This window comes from Piliocolobus tephrosceles, chromosome 7, assembly GCF_002776525.5.
Source record: "Piliocolobus tephrosceles isolate RC106 chromosome 7, ASM277652v3, whole genome shotgun sequence".
Classification (NCBI taxonomy): domain Eukaryota; kingdom Metazoa; phylum Chordata; class Mammalia; order Primates; family Cercopithecidae; genus Piliocolobus; species Piliocolobus tephrosceles.
This window is the reverse complement of record NC_045440.1, coordinates 40,145,723-40,164,537: the sequence shown is the minus strand read 5'-3', so window position 1 is coordinate 40,164,537 and position 18,815 is coordinate 40,145,723. Positions and strand designations below refer to the sequence as shown.

The window sequence follows — 18,815 nt, the reverse complement described above, 5'->3', positions numbered from 1 at the left end:
CCGATCCCGGGGCACCCAGAGGTCCGCGCCGGCAGAGGCCTGGGGAGCGGGGCCGCCTGGGGTTGGTGGGGCAGGTGTTCTTGTAATCTGTGGTCCCCAGGCGGGCGCCACCCCTCCGCCCGCCCATGCCGGGAGCGCCCGTCACGATAGCGCGCGCCTCCGGCGCCGATAAGGCCCTCGGGGGCCCGGCCCGTACGTCACAGGCCCCGCAGAGGCTGCGGGGAGTCAGCCAGCCCCAGCTGCTCCTCCTCAAGCCCCGAGGGCCCCTTGGCGGGCCCCTGCTGAGGGACCGGCATGCCCTGGTCGGTGGGCTTCCGCAAAGTGAGTACTGGGCGGCTGGCTGCTCGGGTGGATGGGGGCGGGGATGTCAGGAGGGGGCCACCCAGGCCGCTCCGGTGGACAGCACGCGGGCAAGGGCAGCTTTGCAGCCCCCTGCCTCCTCGCGGGCTCCCTGCCTTAGCAGAGCGGCACATCGGCCTTGTAGCTGAAGGGAGCAGGTGGACTCAGCCCTACTAGCTCAAGCCAGTACATAGATTTTACATTCAGAGATTTGCTGTCAAATTGAGTTCCAACTACCTGGGTCTCTGAATTATGTCCTGTCAGCAACAGCGCTGAGGAGGGATGGTTTTTGGATTATAGTCCAAATCTATTGAGATCCTAGAAGCTTTCCTTTGAGTCAGCTAAACTGCGTTTTGTAGGTGTATCATCACAGGCTGCGGAGTGGGCCTCCCGGCTAGGGGGCTGCCACTGTCATTTGGAAGGGGACTTTGGCTCGTTTTCTCAAAGACCCACGGAGGCCGGTGGTCTCATGGTCACACCTGCTCGGTTCTTTGGATTTATGTTGTTAATTCATGGAGGGAAAGACGTCTACCAAGGAAGGAAAAGAGCAGTAGTATGGCCCTGGGAGATAGGCTCTCATGGATATTTTTCAAGTGATAATGGCGCCTTAGCAAGGCCAGCCCAGCCTTCTCGTTCTCCCTGTGTAGATAGGACCCGTCCTATCTCTGCCTGGCAGCATGGCCAGCCTGCACCATGTGTCAGTGTCCTGTGCTGGGTACGATTCTTAGTTTGGTGATGGGTTCAGAGCCCAGAGTTGGACATCAGGCCACACGCTGAGAGGGTAGTAAATGAAAGGGAGTCTGGTTTAGTCGCGGGCAGGGCATCTCCTCTTCTGCTTGTCTAAAAGTCGCTGGGTGCAGGGGAAGCAATGTTAAGCGGGAATTTCTTTGTAGTGGCATCTGCACAATTTGCCTTTCCTGGTTGATTTTTTTCCCCCTAAGGATGGGGAGGCTCTGTAGAGGAAGCTTTAGTTCCACCAGCGGCAAGCACTTCAGGTTAAGTTCGTAGAGTCTTTTTCCTCTCACAGGGCCACTCTAGGGCAGAGGTTCAGGGTGAGCCTTGGAGACCTGCTCATAGCCAACTTTGGAAGGAGGCAGGTGACTGCAGGTGTCCCGTGTAATGTGTGAACTGTCTTCAGACTCAAACACAAGTCTTTTGCAGGAATAAAGGATGGCCAATGGAAAAAAAAATGGGTAAAATTAGCCTCCTTTCACAAACCAAGTCACAGTCTCAAGCCACTTTTCTCTGTGTCTCAGTTTCCTTGTCTGGAAAATGATCTGCTGTGAGACTGAAGTGAGGTACTCGGTTATGAAAACATTAGCAAAGGGGACAGAGGCTTGAAGTTGGTTATTGTAATGAGGATCCCTATACTCAGCTCACCCTTGACTTTATGGGTCAATTATAATTAGTTTCTTCTCTGTTATTGGTATATAATAATTTACTTCTTTGTGGGATACATGTGAGTGTTTGTCTCATGCATAGAATGTGTACTGACCAAGACAGGGTATTTGGGGTGTCCACGGCCTTGAATGTTTATCATTTTTACGTGTTGGTATCATTTCAAGTCCTCTCTTCTGGTAACTTTGAAATGTACATGGTATTGTTGCTATTACAGTATAGTCACCCTAATCTGCTATAACACCAGAAGTTATTTCTTCTCTCTAACTGTATGTTTGTACTCATAACCAATCTCTCTTCGTTCTCCTTGCCCCCCACCCACCCTTCCTGGTCTCTGGTATCTATTATACTATTCTCTAGGTCCAAGAAATCAACTTTTTTAGCTCCCATGTATGACTGAGAACATCCAGTATTTGTCTTTCTGTGCCTGGCTTATTTCACTTAGCATAATGACCTCCAGTTTCATCCATGTTGCTACATGATTTCATTCCTTTTCATGCCTCAGTGATACTCCGTTGTGCAGCTGTAATTAGTTTTTATATTTATTTATTTAATTATTATTATTATTATTGAGATAGAGTCTCACTCTGTTGTCCAGGCTGGAGTGCAGTGGTGTGATGTTGGCTCACTGCAACCTCTGCCTCCCGTGTTCAAGCAATCCTTGTGCCTCAGCCTCCTGAGTAGCTGGGACTACAGGTGTGCGCCACCCTGCCTGGCTAATTTTTGTATTTTTAGGTCTTGGTCTCACCATGTTGGCCAGGCTGGTCTCAAACTCCTGACCTCAGGTGATCCACCCACTTCAGTTTCCCAAAGTCCTGCGATTATAGGCGTGAGCCACTGCACCTGGTCTATAATGGTTTTTAAACCCAGGTTGCCACCTCTCACCCCAAAATGGTTCTGCCAGTGTCTCTGCAAAACCAGCTGACTTAGTTTGAGATTAATCAAACTGAAATATATTTAGAAAAGCAGGGTTTCAGTTGTTGTTGTTGACAAAATGAACAGAGAAAACAGAGTGGTTTCTAAAGGTAAAGTGACTAAAAACCTTTGTCCTCGAGGTCTGTGTAACAACCTTTATGGCCAGGCACGTGGCTCATGCCTGTAATCCCAGCACTTTGGGACGCCGAGGCAGATGGATCATGAGGTCAGGAGTTGGAGGCCAGCCTGGTCAATAGGGTGAAACCCCATCTCTATTAAAAATACAAAAAATTAGCCAGGCATGGTGGCGTGTGCCTGTAGTCCCAGCTACTCAGGAGGCTGAGGTGGGAGAATCGCTTGAACCTGGGAGGTGGAGGCTGCAGTGAGCCGAGATCACGCCACTGCATTCCAGCCTGGGTGATGGAGCGAGGCTCTGTCTCAGAAACAAACAAACAAACAAAACAACCTTTAACAAACATTTATGAAGCACCTATTGTGTATTAGGTCCTGTTGGGGCACCGGAAATATGGCAGTGAATAAAACTGACAAAAACTCTGTCCTTGCAGAGCTTATTTCCCGGCAGGGAAAGGAAACAGACTAAAAACAGAATAAAGGAATCAACTACATTCTGTTGAAAGGTGAAAAGTCAGTCCTGTTATTGAGGGAGAGGGAAGCGGGCAAGGGAAATAGGATATGTGGGGAGTTCTGCAATTGAAATAGAGTGCTCTGAGACAGCCTCAGTGAGGTGCCATTGGATAAAGAGGTGAAGGAGACAACCAGGCCCAACTCCAGAGGAAACAGCACATGCAAAGGTCCTGGGGCAGGCGTGTGTCATGGGAATAACCAGGAGGCCAGTGTGGCTAGAGCAGAGTGAGGCAGGAGGAGCAGGAGGAGGTGAGGTCGGAGAGACTGGGAAAGGGGCACAGCTGAAGAAAATGCAGGGCTTTGTACATTGATATGGGGATTTTACTTCCGCCTCGAGCGAGATGAGAATCATTAGACAGTATTGGTATGATGCAAATGGCACCATTTGACTTCTACCTATATCTATGACTTCCTAATGCCTTTGAAACCAGGGATTCACATTTTGTAGGGATGGGCTACCAAATTAAACCACCTGATATGGTGTGGCAAATGGTGTTATCATGCAATTCTAATGCAACTGTTCTCAACTTGCTTCCCTCTGGGATACATAGGGCTGGTTGTTGACATTGTTCTGCATGACATATTTCATGACCATACCTGGGTATTAATAATCCCCCTCTCTCTTACACTTTCCTATTTAATGAGAAAATAGATAGTGAAAATAGAAAATAGATGCTTCTTACTTAATAATTTACCACTGGTAATATTTAAAAGGAGATGGGAGCCACTATAAAATCACAATTCATATGTAGTATATGAACTTGTGATCACAGCTGCAGAAGATCCTTCGTGGTCTTCTTGGGACCTTGGCATGGATAAAGTGGACCAAGGTTCTGGAGCATGAGCTGTCAAGAAAGCTCAGGTGTAAGCAGGCAAGAGCAGCGCTGTGATAAAGGGGAACCTTGAATGTGTTCTAAGTTTTCAAAACTAGCAGTGGTCTTCTTACAGGTGGTCTCACTCCCTCTAATCCATTCTTCACACACAACCAAAGTGCTGTTTTAGAAGGGCAAATCTTACCACTTCTCTTTCTTGCTTTAAATCTTCAGCCGCTTCACAGTTTTCTCAGGACAGTGTAGACTCCTTCCTGAGATGCCTCCTGTCCTGATCCTGCACTGTTTTATTTTGTTTGTTTGTTTGTTTGAGACAGGGTCTCACTCTGTCACCCAGGCTGGAGTGCAGTGGCACAAGCATAGCTCACTGCAGCCTCCAACTCCTGGGCTCAAGTGATCCTCCTTCCTCAGCCTCCTGATTAGCTGGGACTATAGGTGTGTGCACCTCCACGTTCGGCTAATTTTTGTATTTTTTGTAGAGATGGGGTCTCACTATGTTGCCCAGGCTAGTCTCAAACTCCCAGCCTCAAGTGAGCTTCATTCCTTGGCCTCTCAAAGCACAGGGTTTATAGGCATGAGCCACCGCACCTGGCCCTGGACTACTTCTTACTCACGATAATTGTTCCAGGACACTGTCAGTTCCTTCAACAGACTGCACTTGGAAATTTTTATATAATATTCAGAAACTCCACATGGGTGGGACTCGGGCTTGCCTTGTTCACTGCTGTGTCCTTGGCACTTAGCACAGTGCCTGCCACATGGTAGATGCTCATTAAATGTTGGTTGCATTCATGAACGAACAGTAAATTATTTGCAGAACACCTCGTGGTTGATGACTGCTTAGCAGTTTGCTCACAAACCTGCGATTGAAAATTATTGCTCTAGGGTTTGCGTGGATGCCTTTTTAGATACTCTGCTCTTGGGATTTTTTTAAATTCATAAAATAGTTTCTCCTTCCTCTGAACTCTCATTGCACTTTATCAGAACCTCCCTCAGGGCCCTCCTCATTTTCCACATCTCCCCGCTTATTTATATATATGTCATCTCTCCTCCACGCTGTGAGCGGGCGGGAGGCGGGCAACAGCTCCATCTGACTCATCTTTGAGTCACTTCCTCTTATTTTCCCTGGCTTCGACCAAGGTCTTGAACCTGAGGCTGGAAAATAGATTTGTTAAATGAATTAATTGGAAACCCATGAATGAGTCTGAGCTCCTGCTTCTCCTTCGCTTGCCCAGATCGTGAGCTTTGGCTGTTAGGAAAATGTTGGGCCAATTGATGTTGGGAAAATTTGGAAAATAAATTTGCAAGCTGGCCCCGTGCGGGAGTAGGTGGTCACAGCCTGACGCCCCCGCCGGCCAAGGGTTCTCGGCACAGCCCAGCCTGGACTGCAGCCCTCTCGGGGCAAGTGTGGTGTTTGTCATCACTCTCCGACAGGCAGTGACAACCAATTAGAAATCTAGTGAGAAGTGGCATTGTTTTTCCCGCTGCCTCTCACTCACCCTTGACCATCACCCTCCCCTCGGGTGCTGCTCTCTGAGCAGAGGCTGATTTATCTCCTGAATTTACAGTGGGGACTCAGGAAGAAAAGTGCATTACAGGAGGAAGGCTGACTGCTGCTAATGGGCCCGGCTGAGCAGCTGCTGAAACCTATTAGCGTGTAGGGGAAGGTGGTGCAGGAATGAGACAGGGTGTGTTGCCTGTGCAGAAAACTTGTTTACAGACAGATTAGGAAAAACAAAGCAAGCAAACGACCTTCTGCCCCCAGACTTTCTCTCCTGCAGGAACTCCTGGAAGGGTTTTTCTTCCTGAGAAAGCTCTGGGCCCCCCAGTGGTGTCTGGAAGGCAGCAGGGAGCCTCTTGGCCTTCCCCCAGGGTGATATTGGTCAGAACACTGTTATGCCCTTTCCAGAAGTGGGAAAGGAAGCAATATTTTGGAAGAAAGGGCACCTGGTTTCAGTTTCCTTCAGAAAGTTAGTGCCTGACCACTTTGGGAGGCTGAGGTGGGTGGATCACGAGGTCAAGAGATCAAGACCATCCTGGCCAACGTGGTGAAACCCTGTCCCTACTAAAAATACAAAAATCAGCTGGGCATGGCGGTGGTGCGCATCTGTAGTCCCAGCTACTCGGGAGACTGAGGCAGGAGAATCACTTGAACCTGGGAGGTGGAGGTTGCAGTGAGCAGAGCTGCACTCTAGCCTGGAGACAGAGCAAGATTCTGTTCAAAAAAAAAAGAAAAAAGAAAGTTATTGCCTCCCAGTGGATCACCTGAGGTCAGGAGCTTGAGACCAGCCTGGCCAACATGGCAAAACCCCATCTCTAAAAATACAAAAACTAGCCAGGCATGGTGGTAGGCACCTGTAATCCCAGCTACTCAGGAGGCCGAGGCGGGAAAATCACTTGAACCCAGGAGGCGGAGGTTGCAGTGAGCCGAGAGGGAGAGGCCGTCTCAGAAAAAAAAAGTTAGTACTGAGGAAAGCTGAAAAGAGGCTGGCAGAGGCCCAGCCCTTCTCCACACCTAGGGGCGCAGCCACTGATTGAGGGTGATGATGATTTGCAAACAGTGGAGCGGATTCCAGCTACTCAGAAAACCTATTAGCAGCTCGTGCAACTGCCTGGTGCCCTCTGTCCTGCTCTCTGCCCACTCTGGCAACCTCTTCTCTGGGTGGGGGAGCTGGGCTGGGCCAGGGTGTGTACCTGTAGTTTGCTTTTTCTCCAAAGGGAGGCAATGGCGAGAGGCTCCTCATCTGCCATCTATCTAACCTCTAACATGTCTGAGTCCTGCTTGGGGCTGGCTAATGTTCTGTCTACACGGCGTGATTTGAAGATGCCAGAATGTCTTCGTAGTCCTTGAATATCTCCCCCAACCCCCATTAGCCAGGAAGTCTAAAGTTCCACCATCAGAGATTATTCCTTAGGTTGTTAAAGGGGTTTTATATCTCAAAGGCTTCCATTAATTGCATGCATTTAAAGCTGTATAATAGGATCTTGAGTTGTACAGATGCAGGGAACTAGTGGGATTAGTTGAGGATTAGGCATACACCAGGAGTGAGATTCAGGGCAGTTCATGAATTGGGAGGGCGGGGAGGTGCAGAGGTGTTGGTGCAGTGGTTAGGAGGGAAGGGGAAGCTCGCTCCCTGAGTTAGGATAGGAATGGGCTCAAGATTCCTTCCCAAGCTGGGTGCAGTGGCTCATGCCTGTAATCCCAGCACTTTGGGAGGCCGAGGCGGGCGGATCACCTGAGGTCCAGAGTTCGAGACCAGCATGGCCAACATGGTGAAACCACGTCTCTACTAAAAATACAAAAATTCGCTGGGTGTGGTGGTGGGTGCCTATAATCTCAGCTACTTGGGAGGCTGAGGCAGGAGAATTGCTTGAATCCAGGAGGCAGAGGTTGCAGTGAGCTAAGATAGCACCATTGCACTCCAGCGGGGGTGACAAGAGTGAAACTCTGTCTCAGAAAAAAAAAAAAAAAAAATCCTTCGCAAGTGGTCAGATACCCTAGGACAGTCTGGCCTGTCACAGCATGGAGAGTGCAGTTTGGTGAGTGATGTAGGACTTACAGTGGACCTGGAGGCAGGTGACAGGAATTACCCGGATTCTGAACGCCTTTTTCATGAATGCGTCATCCAGGTGGCGACAGGGTTGGCCCAGGAGTTGGCTGGACTGTGTGGCCTGAGATCCCTGGGGTTTTATCCCTTACCTCTCTACCAGCTTTTCAAACCTTGTGTGTGGAATTATATAGTTTTACCATACAAGAAGCACAGAACTTTCTTTATATATTTCATCTTAATGTGGTATTGAAACTGTCGGATGTAGGTAACACTGTCCTCAATTTCTAGATGAGGAAACAGGGTTGAACAGTTAGTTGATTGGCTTACGTTTCCCAGCAAGGTTTCCAGCTCACGTCTGTCTCCTAACCCTTTAAGACAGACACTCTTCACCATACTGGTCATGCTGAAACTGTTATTTAGATGCCTGTCTCCTCACTAGTCTGCAGTCCCAGTCCCAGTACCCAGACTGCCTGGTGCAGGTGAACCCATCCACGCAGGGCCTCGAGGCTGGCAGTGTGAACGTAGGGACCCAGCAGCACAGCATATGGTCCAGCTTGTGGGCACCGCAGCCAGAGCGGCTGACCTCCAACCTGTGCTCTGCTGCTTTCTAGACGTTATCCTTTGCCAGATACGTGCCCTCCCTGCATCTCCAGTCCGCACCTGGAAACCGAAGACCATCATGGTTGTCCTGGGGTTGCTGTGAGCAATACAGGAAATCAGAGCCACCTTTTGGGAAATGTTGGTGATTTTATAAACTTTTTTGGAATCACAGGTTCTTCTCTGGATCAATAACTCTTAACCTTCTAAGAACTTTGGAAATTTAAAAAAGATCTTTCTACCTTCCACGTACCTTTGACTCAGGCCAACAGAATGTATAGAGTAGGAAACAGTAAATCACACAGTCCCTTGTTCTCAGAAGTGGGAAATGCTACTTTCGAACAATATCATGGAGGCTGAAACAGGGAAGAGTGAACACTCTGGCCAAGAAAGCCAGGGAGTGTGCCAGGGAAGCTTTGCAGGGGAAGAGAACTTTGAATGGGCCTTGAGGAATCTGTAGAATTTCACAAAACAGAAAACCTCATGAAAAGTGTGGCTTGCGTGTTTGGGAGAGGTGTGGGACCCAGTGTTGAGGGACAGGTCGGGTGGACCGAGTAGGAGATAAGGATGAAGAGATAGAGAGGGGCTGGTTTGAGGAGGCTTCTGAACGTCAGCCTGAGACTTTGGTCTTTAATCCACGGGGTTGGGGAAGCCCACAAAGGTTTTGAGTAGGAAAGTATTACGGCTTCAGGAAGCCCCCTGTGGCAAGACCCTCTCAAAGAGGGGTCACTGGAGTGAAAATACTGCCCCTCTACTGGTAAGGCTTGATGAGGTCCTAAATAGAGGGAACTGGAAGATCATGAACGTTCTTGAGTAGCTACTGTGTACCTGCCACAGTGCTATGTGATTAAATATCGCAGCGTATTTAATGCTCGCAGCAGCCACATAAAAATTACCCATGTTACAGATGAGGAAACTGAGATTGCAGCTAGGAAGAGTGATGAAATGAAGTTGTTTATTGGGGATATTGACTGGCTGATCATGCAGGTGCCCTTGTGGTCTGAGATATAGTTCCGGTAGCTTGATTTTGAGACACAACCAGAGGATAGCAGGTTTGGAAACTGACTTAATGCACCTCACAGGTGTTGTTGTTTGCGTCAGCACTCCAACTTCACAATGAGAAATCCTCCGCTCCTCTGCCTTTCTTCTGTGTTCTTGTTCACTTGTGTTCTCTGGTCAGTGAATTCTGTCCTATCAAGAAAACCTAAAAGGCAAGTCAGTTACAACCAATGTCCTGGTAAGGGCGCAATCAGAAAAACAGGAGGCGACATCATCTTGAATCTGTCGTCAAGACTGTGCTACAGCATGATGAATCATGCATGCCCCATAGCCGAGAGCACCATGTTTGTTACAAATTACTGATTAAACAACATTGGAATAGAAAATGAGTCTCATTGCCCAGTGTCAACGCCAATCCAATTGATAACAGCTGCCTGGGATGCTGTGTTGAGAGAGATTCTGAAGGCACTTTTAGACTTATGGGCAAGAGTGCTCTGATAACTTAGCAACCTCTGCCAGGGGCACTGAGGGGCAGGGTGGTGTGTTACTGGGAGTGTTATGGTAGCCATTTCTAGGTCACTGGTGTTTTTCCTTCTTTTCCTCCTCCTCCTCTCCTCTCCTCCCCTCCCCTCCCCTCCCCTTCTCTCCCCCTCCCTCCCTCCCTCTCTCTCTCTCTCCCCCTCCCTCCCTCCCTTCCTTCTTCTTCCTTTTGAGACAGGGTCTTACTGTGTCACCCAGGCTGGAGTGCTGTGGTCATGGCCCACTGCAGCCTCCACCTCCTGGGCTCAAGTGATCCTCCTACCTCAGCCTGCCAAGTAGCTGGGACTACAGGTGCAGGCCAGCATGTCTGGCTATTTTTTTCTACTTTCTGTCTCCTTCTTTAGTTTAGCCTTAATCAGATGAGCCATGTTTTGACTGCTGTTTACTTAAGAGACATCCAGTTTTTCAAGGATGTTTGAAGCTAGCTGGGGCTATGCATCTGTGTTGATTGCACTGGTTTACCTCTCAGAAGGTCATATGATACCACACGGTTTCCAGTTCCTTATCTCTCCCAGCTACCCCTGTCAGGTTGGGCTGGGGGTAGGGGGATGGGTCTCCCTTAAATATAGGTCAGAGAGCCAGTAAGTGGCAGGGTCTGACCTAGGACTGTGTGAATTCTAAGCCCAGCTCTTTCTACTAGCTGAATCCATAAGTTGGGGAGGCTTTTCATTACCAAATGGGTGTGAATTGCCATTCAATATCACCAGCCAGAGCGGACTTTTCCCACATTTTTTACATAATCACCCACAAACTGTGACTGCTCATCTCCACTGGCCTCCCCCAGGGCCAGCCCCTCCACCACTGTTTCCCTGCCCCTGTCCAAGCCCAGCCCACCCCTCTGGGCCAGGCCAGGGCCTGCCCTCCTGTCCAGCTTCCTGGCTCCTCACGCTCTGGGCCCCTTAAGGCCATGACCCCCATCAGGCATCCCTCTGTGCTTTGGGATGTTGCTGGCACTAAATAAATACATGTGGAGTGGAAAAATGAATGACCACCGGACACCCCTCTGACTTAAGTGTGTGGGAAACCATGAAAACGTGTCAAACTTCTTGCATTGAGTGATTTGTTAAAGGGAACTTGTTCCACCATCACCTTTGTTCTTTTCTTTTTATGGAATCTGCCATAGAAACAGCCTTTCATTAGAACCACTATGTTTCTCAGATTTGGTTAAAAAGCATCTGCAGGCGGAGTGATGAACTGGCAAATTGAGAGACTTGAATTTCCAGGCTCCATCTAGATAGTCTCCCTGCGGAGTTTTGAAAATTCACTTCGTTTTCAGTGTCCTCATGCCTGCATCTGAGAAACGGAGATGCTAGTGTGTGGCACCGACCATCACAGAGGTGCATGGTAGTGAGTGCTGGGCCGGGATTAGCAAATTGCTCCGAATGTCTCAGGCACAAAGAGGTACTTAAATAGCCACTCCAGGATTAGGATAACTGTTCTGAGCCCTTCTGTCGACTCTGTTAGTTTGTAACGTGGCCAATGGGGGCTTGTCCCTAGCCTTTGAATAAATGGGATGGCTTCAGAGCCAGCAGTGGCTGGGGCAGCCTGAAGGTGTTGTTGAAAGATCTTTGCTTTGCTTGTTTGCATCTAATTTTATTTCTTTACCAATAAAGATGCTTTCTCTTCAGGGGCATTATTATGACTGTGACCTGGGCGGAGCCTGTCTACAGGGTCCCCTGGGTTCTCTCAGGGCTCAGTGGCAGCATGCAGGGCTGCCTGCAGAGGCCCCTCCAGCCCTGCCTCCTACAGGGAGCCCACCCTCTGAGATGTTCCTAATTCCTGGCCCCTGGCAAGACGCAAGCTCCTCCTATTCTTTCAGTGTCTGTGGTGGTTTCTCTGAAAAGCACTTAAGAGCCTGGAAGGGGAGATGGGCTGTGCCTCGACCACCAACGCCGCCAAAAGGAACCTGCTACAAGAGGTACAACGCTTTGAGAGAAAACTGCAAAGGAGGGAATAGGGACGATCCGCAGGGAGGCGCCTTTAAGTTGTCTGTAAGGGACACTCCAGCGTGCAGGGAGAAGGGACGCAGGAGGGCTCCCAGGCGGAGAGTACGGCTGATGGCAACGCTGCCCGGCAGTGCGGAAAGCGTGAAGTCAGCTCCGACCCTCCGCTGCCAAGTGGACCCAGAAGGGCTAGGCAAGGCTCCGCCGGGGTGTTTAAAGGGTCTGGAAAACACCAAGGAGCAATGGACGACTCTGAGCGGGAGGACCCTTGGCAGTGCGCGATCTGGAAAGGAAGGAAGCCTGGATACCGAGATCAATTCGGCAGCGCCTGCAGGAAGGCCCAGACCGGAAGTGATGAAGACCCCTCCTCAGGGATGCGCAGCGAGCAGGGGCAGCAGTGGTTGGGACTGGAGTGACCACACTCAGAAGAGGGGAAGGTCGGACCCCAGCCAAGCCTCACTGAAGAACCATGCAGGCAGGAGCGCATTTCATCCCCATAGTTATCCCGTGAGGTCACTGCAGGCTACAGATAAGGACACTGAGGCACAGAGAGATTGATTTACTCACCTCTCCATAGCTAGACAGCTGCGGACTAGGACAGGAAGCCAGGCAAGCTGGCCTCAGAGTCAGAGTCCTTAATCACAAAATCATTCTGCTTCATGTGGTTTTATTATCTAATTAATTGCTTTTAGAGACAGGGTCCTGCTCTGTCACCCAGACTGGAGTGCAGTGGTGTGATCATAGCTCACTGTAACCTTGAACTCCTGGGCTCAAGTCATCCTCCTGCATCAGCCTTCAGAGTAGCCAGGACCATAGTCATGCACCACCCCCCTGGGTAATTTTTTAAACATTTTTTGCAGAGAAGAGGTCTTGCTATGTTGCCCAGGCTGGTCTTGAACTCCTGGACTCAAGTGACCCTCTTGCCGTGGCCTGCCACACTGCTGGGATTATAGGAGTGAGCCATCATGCCCAGTCTCATTCTGCTTTCGTTTGAGGGGCAGAAACAGGAAACTCAAGAGAAGAAGCCGGGGCTCGAGGGCTGGCAAAGCCCAGCGTCGCTTCTCCAGGTCCTGTGAAGCATTTCAGATGGGACCCTTGGAAGCCCGCTGACCACATGTGTGACCCCAGGGGAGGCCCAGCTTTTGGAAACTTTGTATCACCTGCTTTGCCCATTCCTTCAAGAAACCCTGATTTGTTGAAGGAACATAGTTCGTTCCACTAGGTACAGGGTTTTCTTCTGAACTCAGAAAACCAAAAACAAAACCACCTTAAAAACCGTGTACGCATCAAGACTGAAAGCCCAGATGCATTGCAGGATGTTTGTTTAATTTGCAAAACCTTCACCATGAGGTTTCTTTGAGTAATTAGCTCCCAAGTGCATATGAAAAATATTATAGATAAAAACATTTGTGGAAAGCAAAAAAAAAAAAAAAAAAAAAAAGCTTCAACTGAATAGATTTAGATATACTTGCATGCTAAAAAGTGTCCAAAATGTTTCTGGTTTTCTCCTTGCCTTTCATATTTGTCAGCGAATTTAATGACAAACATCAATTACCTGAAAAATGCCCTTGCGGTAGGTGGTAGCACTGAATTGTATTACAGATCTTATTGAAGGAGTGAATACTTAATATACTAATGTTCACATGTACAAAGCCAGAAAATTAGGGAATTGATTAATTGTATCCCAAAAGGATGCTTTGCTTTAAGACGGAATTCACTAAATGCTGAGAACTATTGCATTGAAGTTCTTTGTTTTGATGGTGTTAGTTCCTGGGGACCAGGAGGCTAAGAGTGGGGAATGGGATAGAGAGGGTGAGGGTGAGAGAATGGGGTAGAGAAATATAGTGAAATGTTAAAAGCTCGGTCAGAGTGAAAATAACCATCCTTTTCCAAAGCGTGTTTGTTATGTGGGGGAAATAAAGAGTTTTAGAGTCGAATGTGATTATGGAATCTTGGCTTAAACACTGTTCATCAGTTTCTCCAAGAATGCTCACACCTTTTTTTTTTTTTTTTTGAGGTAGGATCTTGCGATGCCACCAAGGCTGCCTAGGCCAGAGTGCAGTGATGCAATCATAGCCCACTGCAGCCTCTATCTCCTGGGCTCAAGTGATTCTCCCGTAGCTGGGACTATAGGTGCATACCACCATGCCCAGCTCATTAAAAACAATTGTTTTTAGAGACAGAGTCTTGCTATGTTGCCCAGGATGGTGGCAAACTCCTGGCCTCAAGTGATCCTCCCACTTCGGCCTCCTAAAGTGCTGGAATTAAAGGTATGAGCCACTATACCTGGCCCTGCTCAGGGCTTTAACATACTTCCTTGGTTTGTGACTCTTTAAGGACAAGGTTTGCATTGTCCACATTTACTTACCCAGAGCACCCTTTGGATTGGTGTGGGTGACATTACACAGGGCTGGTGTTCCTGGGAACACACTTTGGGAAATGCAGTGTCAGTCTTCATTAAGAGGATGGCATTCAGATTTTCCTTTATTGGAGAGACCTTGATCGTTGGATGAACGTAAGCAGGGGTTCAATGAGGAAAAGGGTCTTTCTCCATGCCTGGGAGAAACCTTGGAGGAACAGAGGAAAAGAGAGTACTGAAAAGGCTGAAAAAAGTCCAGATTTGTCACCAGGTTGCTACTAGCGAGTAGAGATTCACTCCTTGGTGCTCCAGGGAAGAACCTGGGAAAGGGTGGGGTAGAAGTCACAGGAAAGCAGATTTCAACTTGAGATGAGAAAGAACTTTCCAAAAATTAGAATTCTCTGAAGAGGGAAGTATTTGATCAGAGTCTTGTGAATAATTTTGGAGGACGGACAGTTGCACGGACCGGGAGTAGGACTTGGGAGACCTTCAAAACGATCTCCTTCAATGACTGGATTACCAGTTAGACAGCTCTCAGAGGAAATAGGACTTGGTTCACAGAAACCCCATGCACTGCATTCAATTAATTAGGTGCACCGTTACTTTGCTAAGAATTGACTTATTTGAATGTTGTCTAATTTCTTCCTCCTCCTGGGCCTGTGTAGCTTTGATAGTTTGCATGGCTGGTTTAACAGCTCTCTGTGGAAATGAGAAAATCATTCAATCAGATGAAATGGATTTGGATGAGCAAAGGAGCTTTCTTCAGTGTGGATATTTTAGAAACGCCTATACCATTTAGATTATAGTAGTTAGAAATCTTGGGACTTTCTGATCAGCTAGCATCTAATGACCAAGTTAATGAAATACTTGAAATTTGATAAGCTGAATAGGATGGAATATTTTCATCTAATTTGGGATCCAGATTTATACCTTGTTTACTTGGATTTGCTAGGTGATTAGAGAGGCTCTAACTCCAAATGCATAAGATGAAGTAAACATTGACGTATACAATGTGATGTATTTCGATTCAAATAAAATGCTTAGAATTCAACTCACCAAGAATCTGAGACCCCCTGAGATGGTTCTCAACAGGCGGCCCCGTCCTTCCTGGGTGTCAGGAAGTACCTGGAGCAAGGAGGGCCCTACAATGTTTAGGGGAAGACTTGCTAGATGCAGGGCTGACTCAGTTCCTACGCTGCTCCCTCTGGGAAATAAGATCTTATTTTGGGGAGGAAACTGGGGAGCGGAATGGTTCAGTGGCTTGCTGCTTAGCGGCAAATAGATAAAAGGAGACACAGAGGGTGACAATAAGGGACTTGCAGAAGGGCAGCTTTACTCCCCCTGTTTGAAATACCTATCCAAGAAATGCCAGGCAAAGCCTCACCCGACACAGTGGGCTCCTCTGCAGCAAGCCCCTGCGTTTTCTTCTTGGCCCTGCGTTTTGGCCTTGTGAGTTTGCATGTTTGGTTTGAAAGCTCTCTATGGAAATACTCAGTTATTTTTTCCATCAGGTGGCCCCATGGCAGGGGGTGTGGCAGGAGGAACCCTTGCTGAAGGGCCCCCGGCCCAAGTGAGATGGAGCTGGAGACAAGCACATAAGCAATGTTTCCTCTAAATGGAGGGCTCTGCACATTGTCACAAACCCCCGTTTTGTGCCTAGCCTTTACAAATCCCAGTTATTTAAATCCCTGGGTTTACTTAGCTCCATTCCCAGTTTGGCCAGGGGTGTTTCTTGGCACTCTGTCCCTGACTGTGACGTGGACCCTTAGCTGTGAGGCAGCTGGGGAGCCGCCAGCAGTGGGGACCCCCAGCCCTCACTCAGTGTGCTCTCCACCCTCTCCTAGCCCCAGCCCCCGGGATGGACCCTGAAGCTGACCTCTGCCCCCAGCCCTCTTGGCCTTGGAGACCCGCTGCCTCCCTCCTGGCCCTGGGTCACCACCCTGGGGCAGGGTCTGTGCTCCTCTGGCTCTGTTGATTGCTGGTCTCTGCCCTCAGCTCCATTCCTTCCCATGAAGGACAGGGAGGAGCCATCTGTGCAGACTCCGGTGGGGCGACTGTGGAATGGACTGGCCCAGACCACAGGGGATGTGGTCTCTGGTGCCACCTCTGTCATGCCTTCTGCTCTTGCTGGGATGGGGACTGAGGTGTGTTTATTCCTCTGCAGAAGACAACAGTAGTGTGGTAGATGACTGCAGAAGGGAGGGCAGGGTGGCGGAAATACAGTGAGAGGGACTAGGAAGGTGGTCCATGGACGTGGTACCCACGCAACAGGCACTGTGCATAGCTGTGCTGGGGCGAGAACAGATTCTCGTGAGTTCTGCCTAAAAGGCGTGTCTTAGAATTGGCTGGTATGGTGGTCCTATCCAGTTGGGGAATGGCTGCTCAGCAGGGAGTCCTAGCTGGTAGGCTTGTGTGTGGTCCAGAGCTTGCCACCTTTTAGAGAAACTTCTGAGGGCCAGGAGATTGAGGTGGCTGGAGAGGCTTTGGCGTGCATGGGCCACAGATGGACCCCACTTCACATCACCAACAAGACCTCCTGTTGGCTTTCAGCTCTTCTCTACAGCCTTCCAAATGGAGTCCCCAGTGAAAACAGAAAGTGGTGACTGTTTTCCAGAGAGGGAGACTTTCCACAAATGTAAAAGAACTAGGCAGAGATGTTTCTCTTGAGCACTTCTGGTTAGACATTTTACAAGTTTTCTAGTGAGAAGAGATTAGAAATTTAAATGCCAGAACCACTCTTGATTTCTTTTTGTAGTATATGCTCTCCCCACCCCCAGCTGCATCCTCCTCGTCATCCTCTCCCCCAACCCTGCCCCCGGCCCCAGACACTAACCCCTTGGGGCCCACTCTTGGTTTCCTTGTCTCAAGTTGCCTTGATATATGCACACACACACACACACACACATCCATGCATGCATGCACAGACGCACACACGTACGAACATATATACACAAATACAAACTCATACATGCACATACTTGTGCATACACATACACATGCATACACACACACATGCATACACAGGCACATGTGCACACACATGCATGCACACACATGTGCACACATGTTCCCTCTGGGTGGCCCACAGAACACACATTCCCTTGGCAGCCAGTGCCACCGAGGCCTCAGACTCCAGGAACACCCTGACCCTCGGTGTCTGAGACACATCGACCCACTACGGAGGGAAGAATCTACTGAGGGAGAAGTGTCCCCTCCCATCCCCACCCCCTGGGTGGGCAGAGGAGAACGTCTCACCCCCCAGAGAGGAGGAGAATAAGCTGAAGGCTCTCTGGTGAGTCACTCAGGTTAACTCAACAAACTCCTACGGGCATTTGAAAAATGTTAATGCTATTCATGAATTCAACTGGAGTCTAAGAGAAAATAATGGAAAGTTATTGGTCAAAAATCGAGAAGAGGCTGGGTGCGGTGTCTCATGCCAGTAATCCCAGCTCTTTTGGTGGCCGAGGTGGGTGGATTGCTGGAACCCAGGAGTTCAAGACCAGACTGAGCAGCATAGGAAGACTCCATCTCTAAAAAAAAATTCTAAAAGAAATGAACCCAGGCCAACTCTCTGGTCCGATTGACCAGTTGCCTCCCAGGTGAGTCCCCAGGGAGGCCCTGGGAGGACTATGTCAGCTGTCATTGACTTCAGCATCCTTCCATTGGCCTCAGCACAGGGTAGGCACTTGGCAAATGCAAAACACTAATTAGAGTTAGTGGCCTGAACAAGGCACTACTGTGCTCTGTAGCAAAAGCTGTCGATGGAGAACCAAGAACCTCCCTAGAGTCTCTCTCATGGCTTTCCCAGCCAGATCCCATGTCTCTCTTACTCATTACTTCCTCAGAGTTCCTGAGCTTCCTGTTGTTGCACAGGCATCTTTGAGGCACAAGAGCAGAATGCTTGTGGGGGCCGAGTTGGCTCCGGTTGCTGAGTTCAAATCCCAACCCCGCCACTTCTCTGCTGTGTGACCTTGGGCAAGTTTTTCAACCTCTCTGTGCCCTGTTTTCCACTTGTAAAATCAGGATAAGTAGAAAACCTGCTTTATAAAGTTGCTGTGGGGGTTAAGTGGGTGAACACTTGTAAAATGCTTAGAGCAGTACCCAGCACCTTCTAAATGCTATCGAGTCCTGTCTTTTCTTTCTTCTTTTCGTTCCTCCACCAGTGCCTCTAACTGCTTGTCCCATGGGCATCAAACTAAAGACTGAGCACAGTGGCTCATGCCTGTAATCCCAGTACTTTGGGAGCCCAAGGCAAGAGGATCACTTGAGGCCAAGAGTTTGAGACCATCCTGGGCAGCATAGTGAGATCCTCATCTCAACAAAAACTAAATGAAAAACATTAGCCAGGTGTGGTGGTGCTCTCCTGTAGTCCCACCTCCTTGGGAGGCTGAAGTGGAAGGCCCACTTGAGCCCAGGAGTTCGAGGCTGCAGTGAGATATGATTGTGCCACTGGACTCCAGCCTGGGCAACGGAGTGAGAAAAAGGAAAAAATAAAGTTGCCTAACATCTGTAGGTGTAGAGAAGGACATTCCAGACCAAGCAAGGGGCATATCTCAGGGATAGGAGAGGGATGGGGTGGGGCACTAGAGTGGTCTCCCACTGCATGGAGCTTACCTGTCACAACCTGGGCATGTCCAGGTACTGCGGCCTTATCCCCGCCTGCATCCAGCTCCCCAAGTGTCACTTCCTCAGAAAGGCC

The 18,815-nt window shown here is 49.0% G+C and overlaps 1 protein-coding gene across 5 annotated transcripts in view; it reads left to right on the top strand.

The window, feature by feature from the left end:
* The first annotated feature begins 202 nt into the window (after positions 1-202).
* Positions 203-18,815, top strand: part of ANK1 (ankyrin 1) — a 143,319-nt gene continuing 124,706 nt past the window's right edge. For all 5 annotated transcript variants that reach the window (XM_023214480.1, XM_023214478.1, XM_023214479.1 and 2 more), the window contains exon 1: positions 203-321. In XM_023214480.1, coding sequence (XP_023070248.1) covers positions 295-321 — 27 coding nt within the window. In that variant the 5' untranslated portion in view covers positions 203-294. The remainder of the gene's footprint in view (positions 322-18,815) is intronic.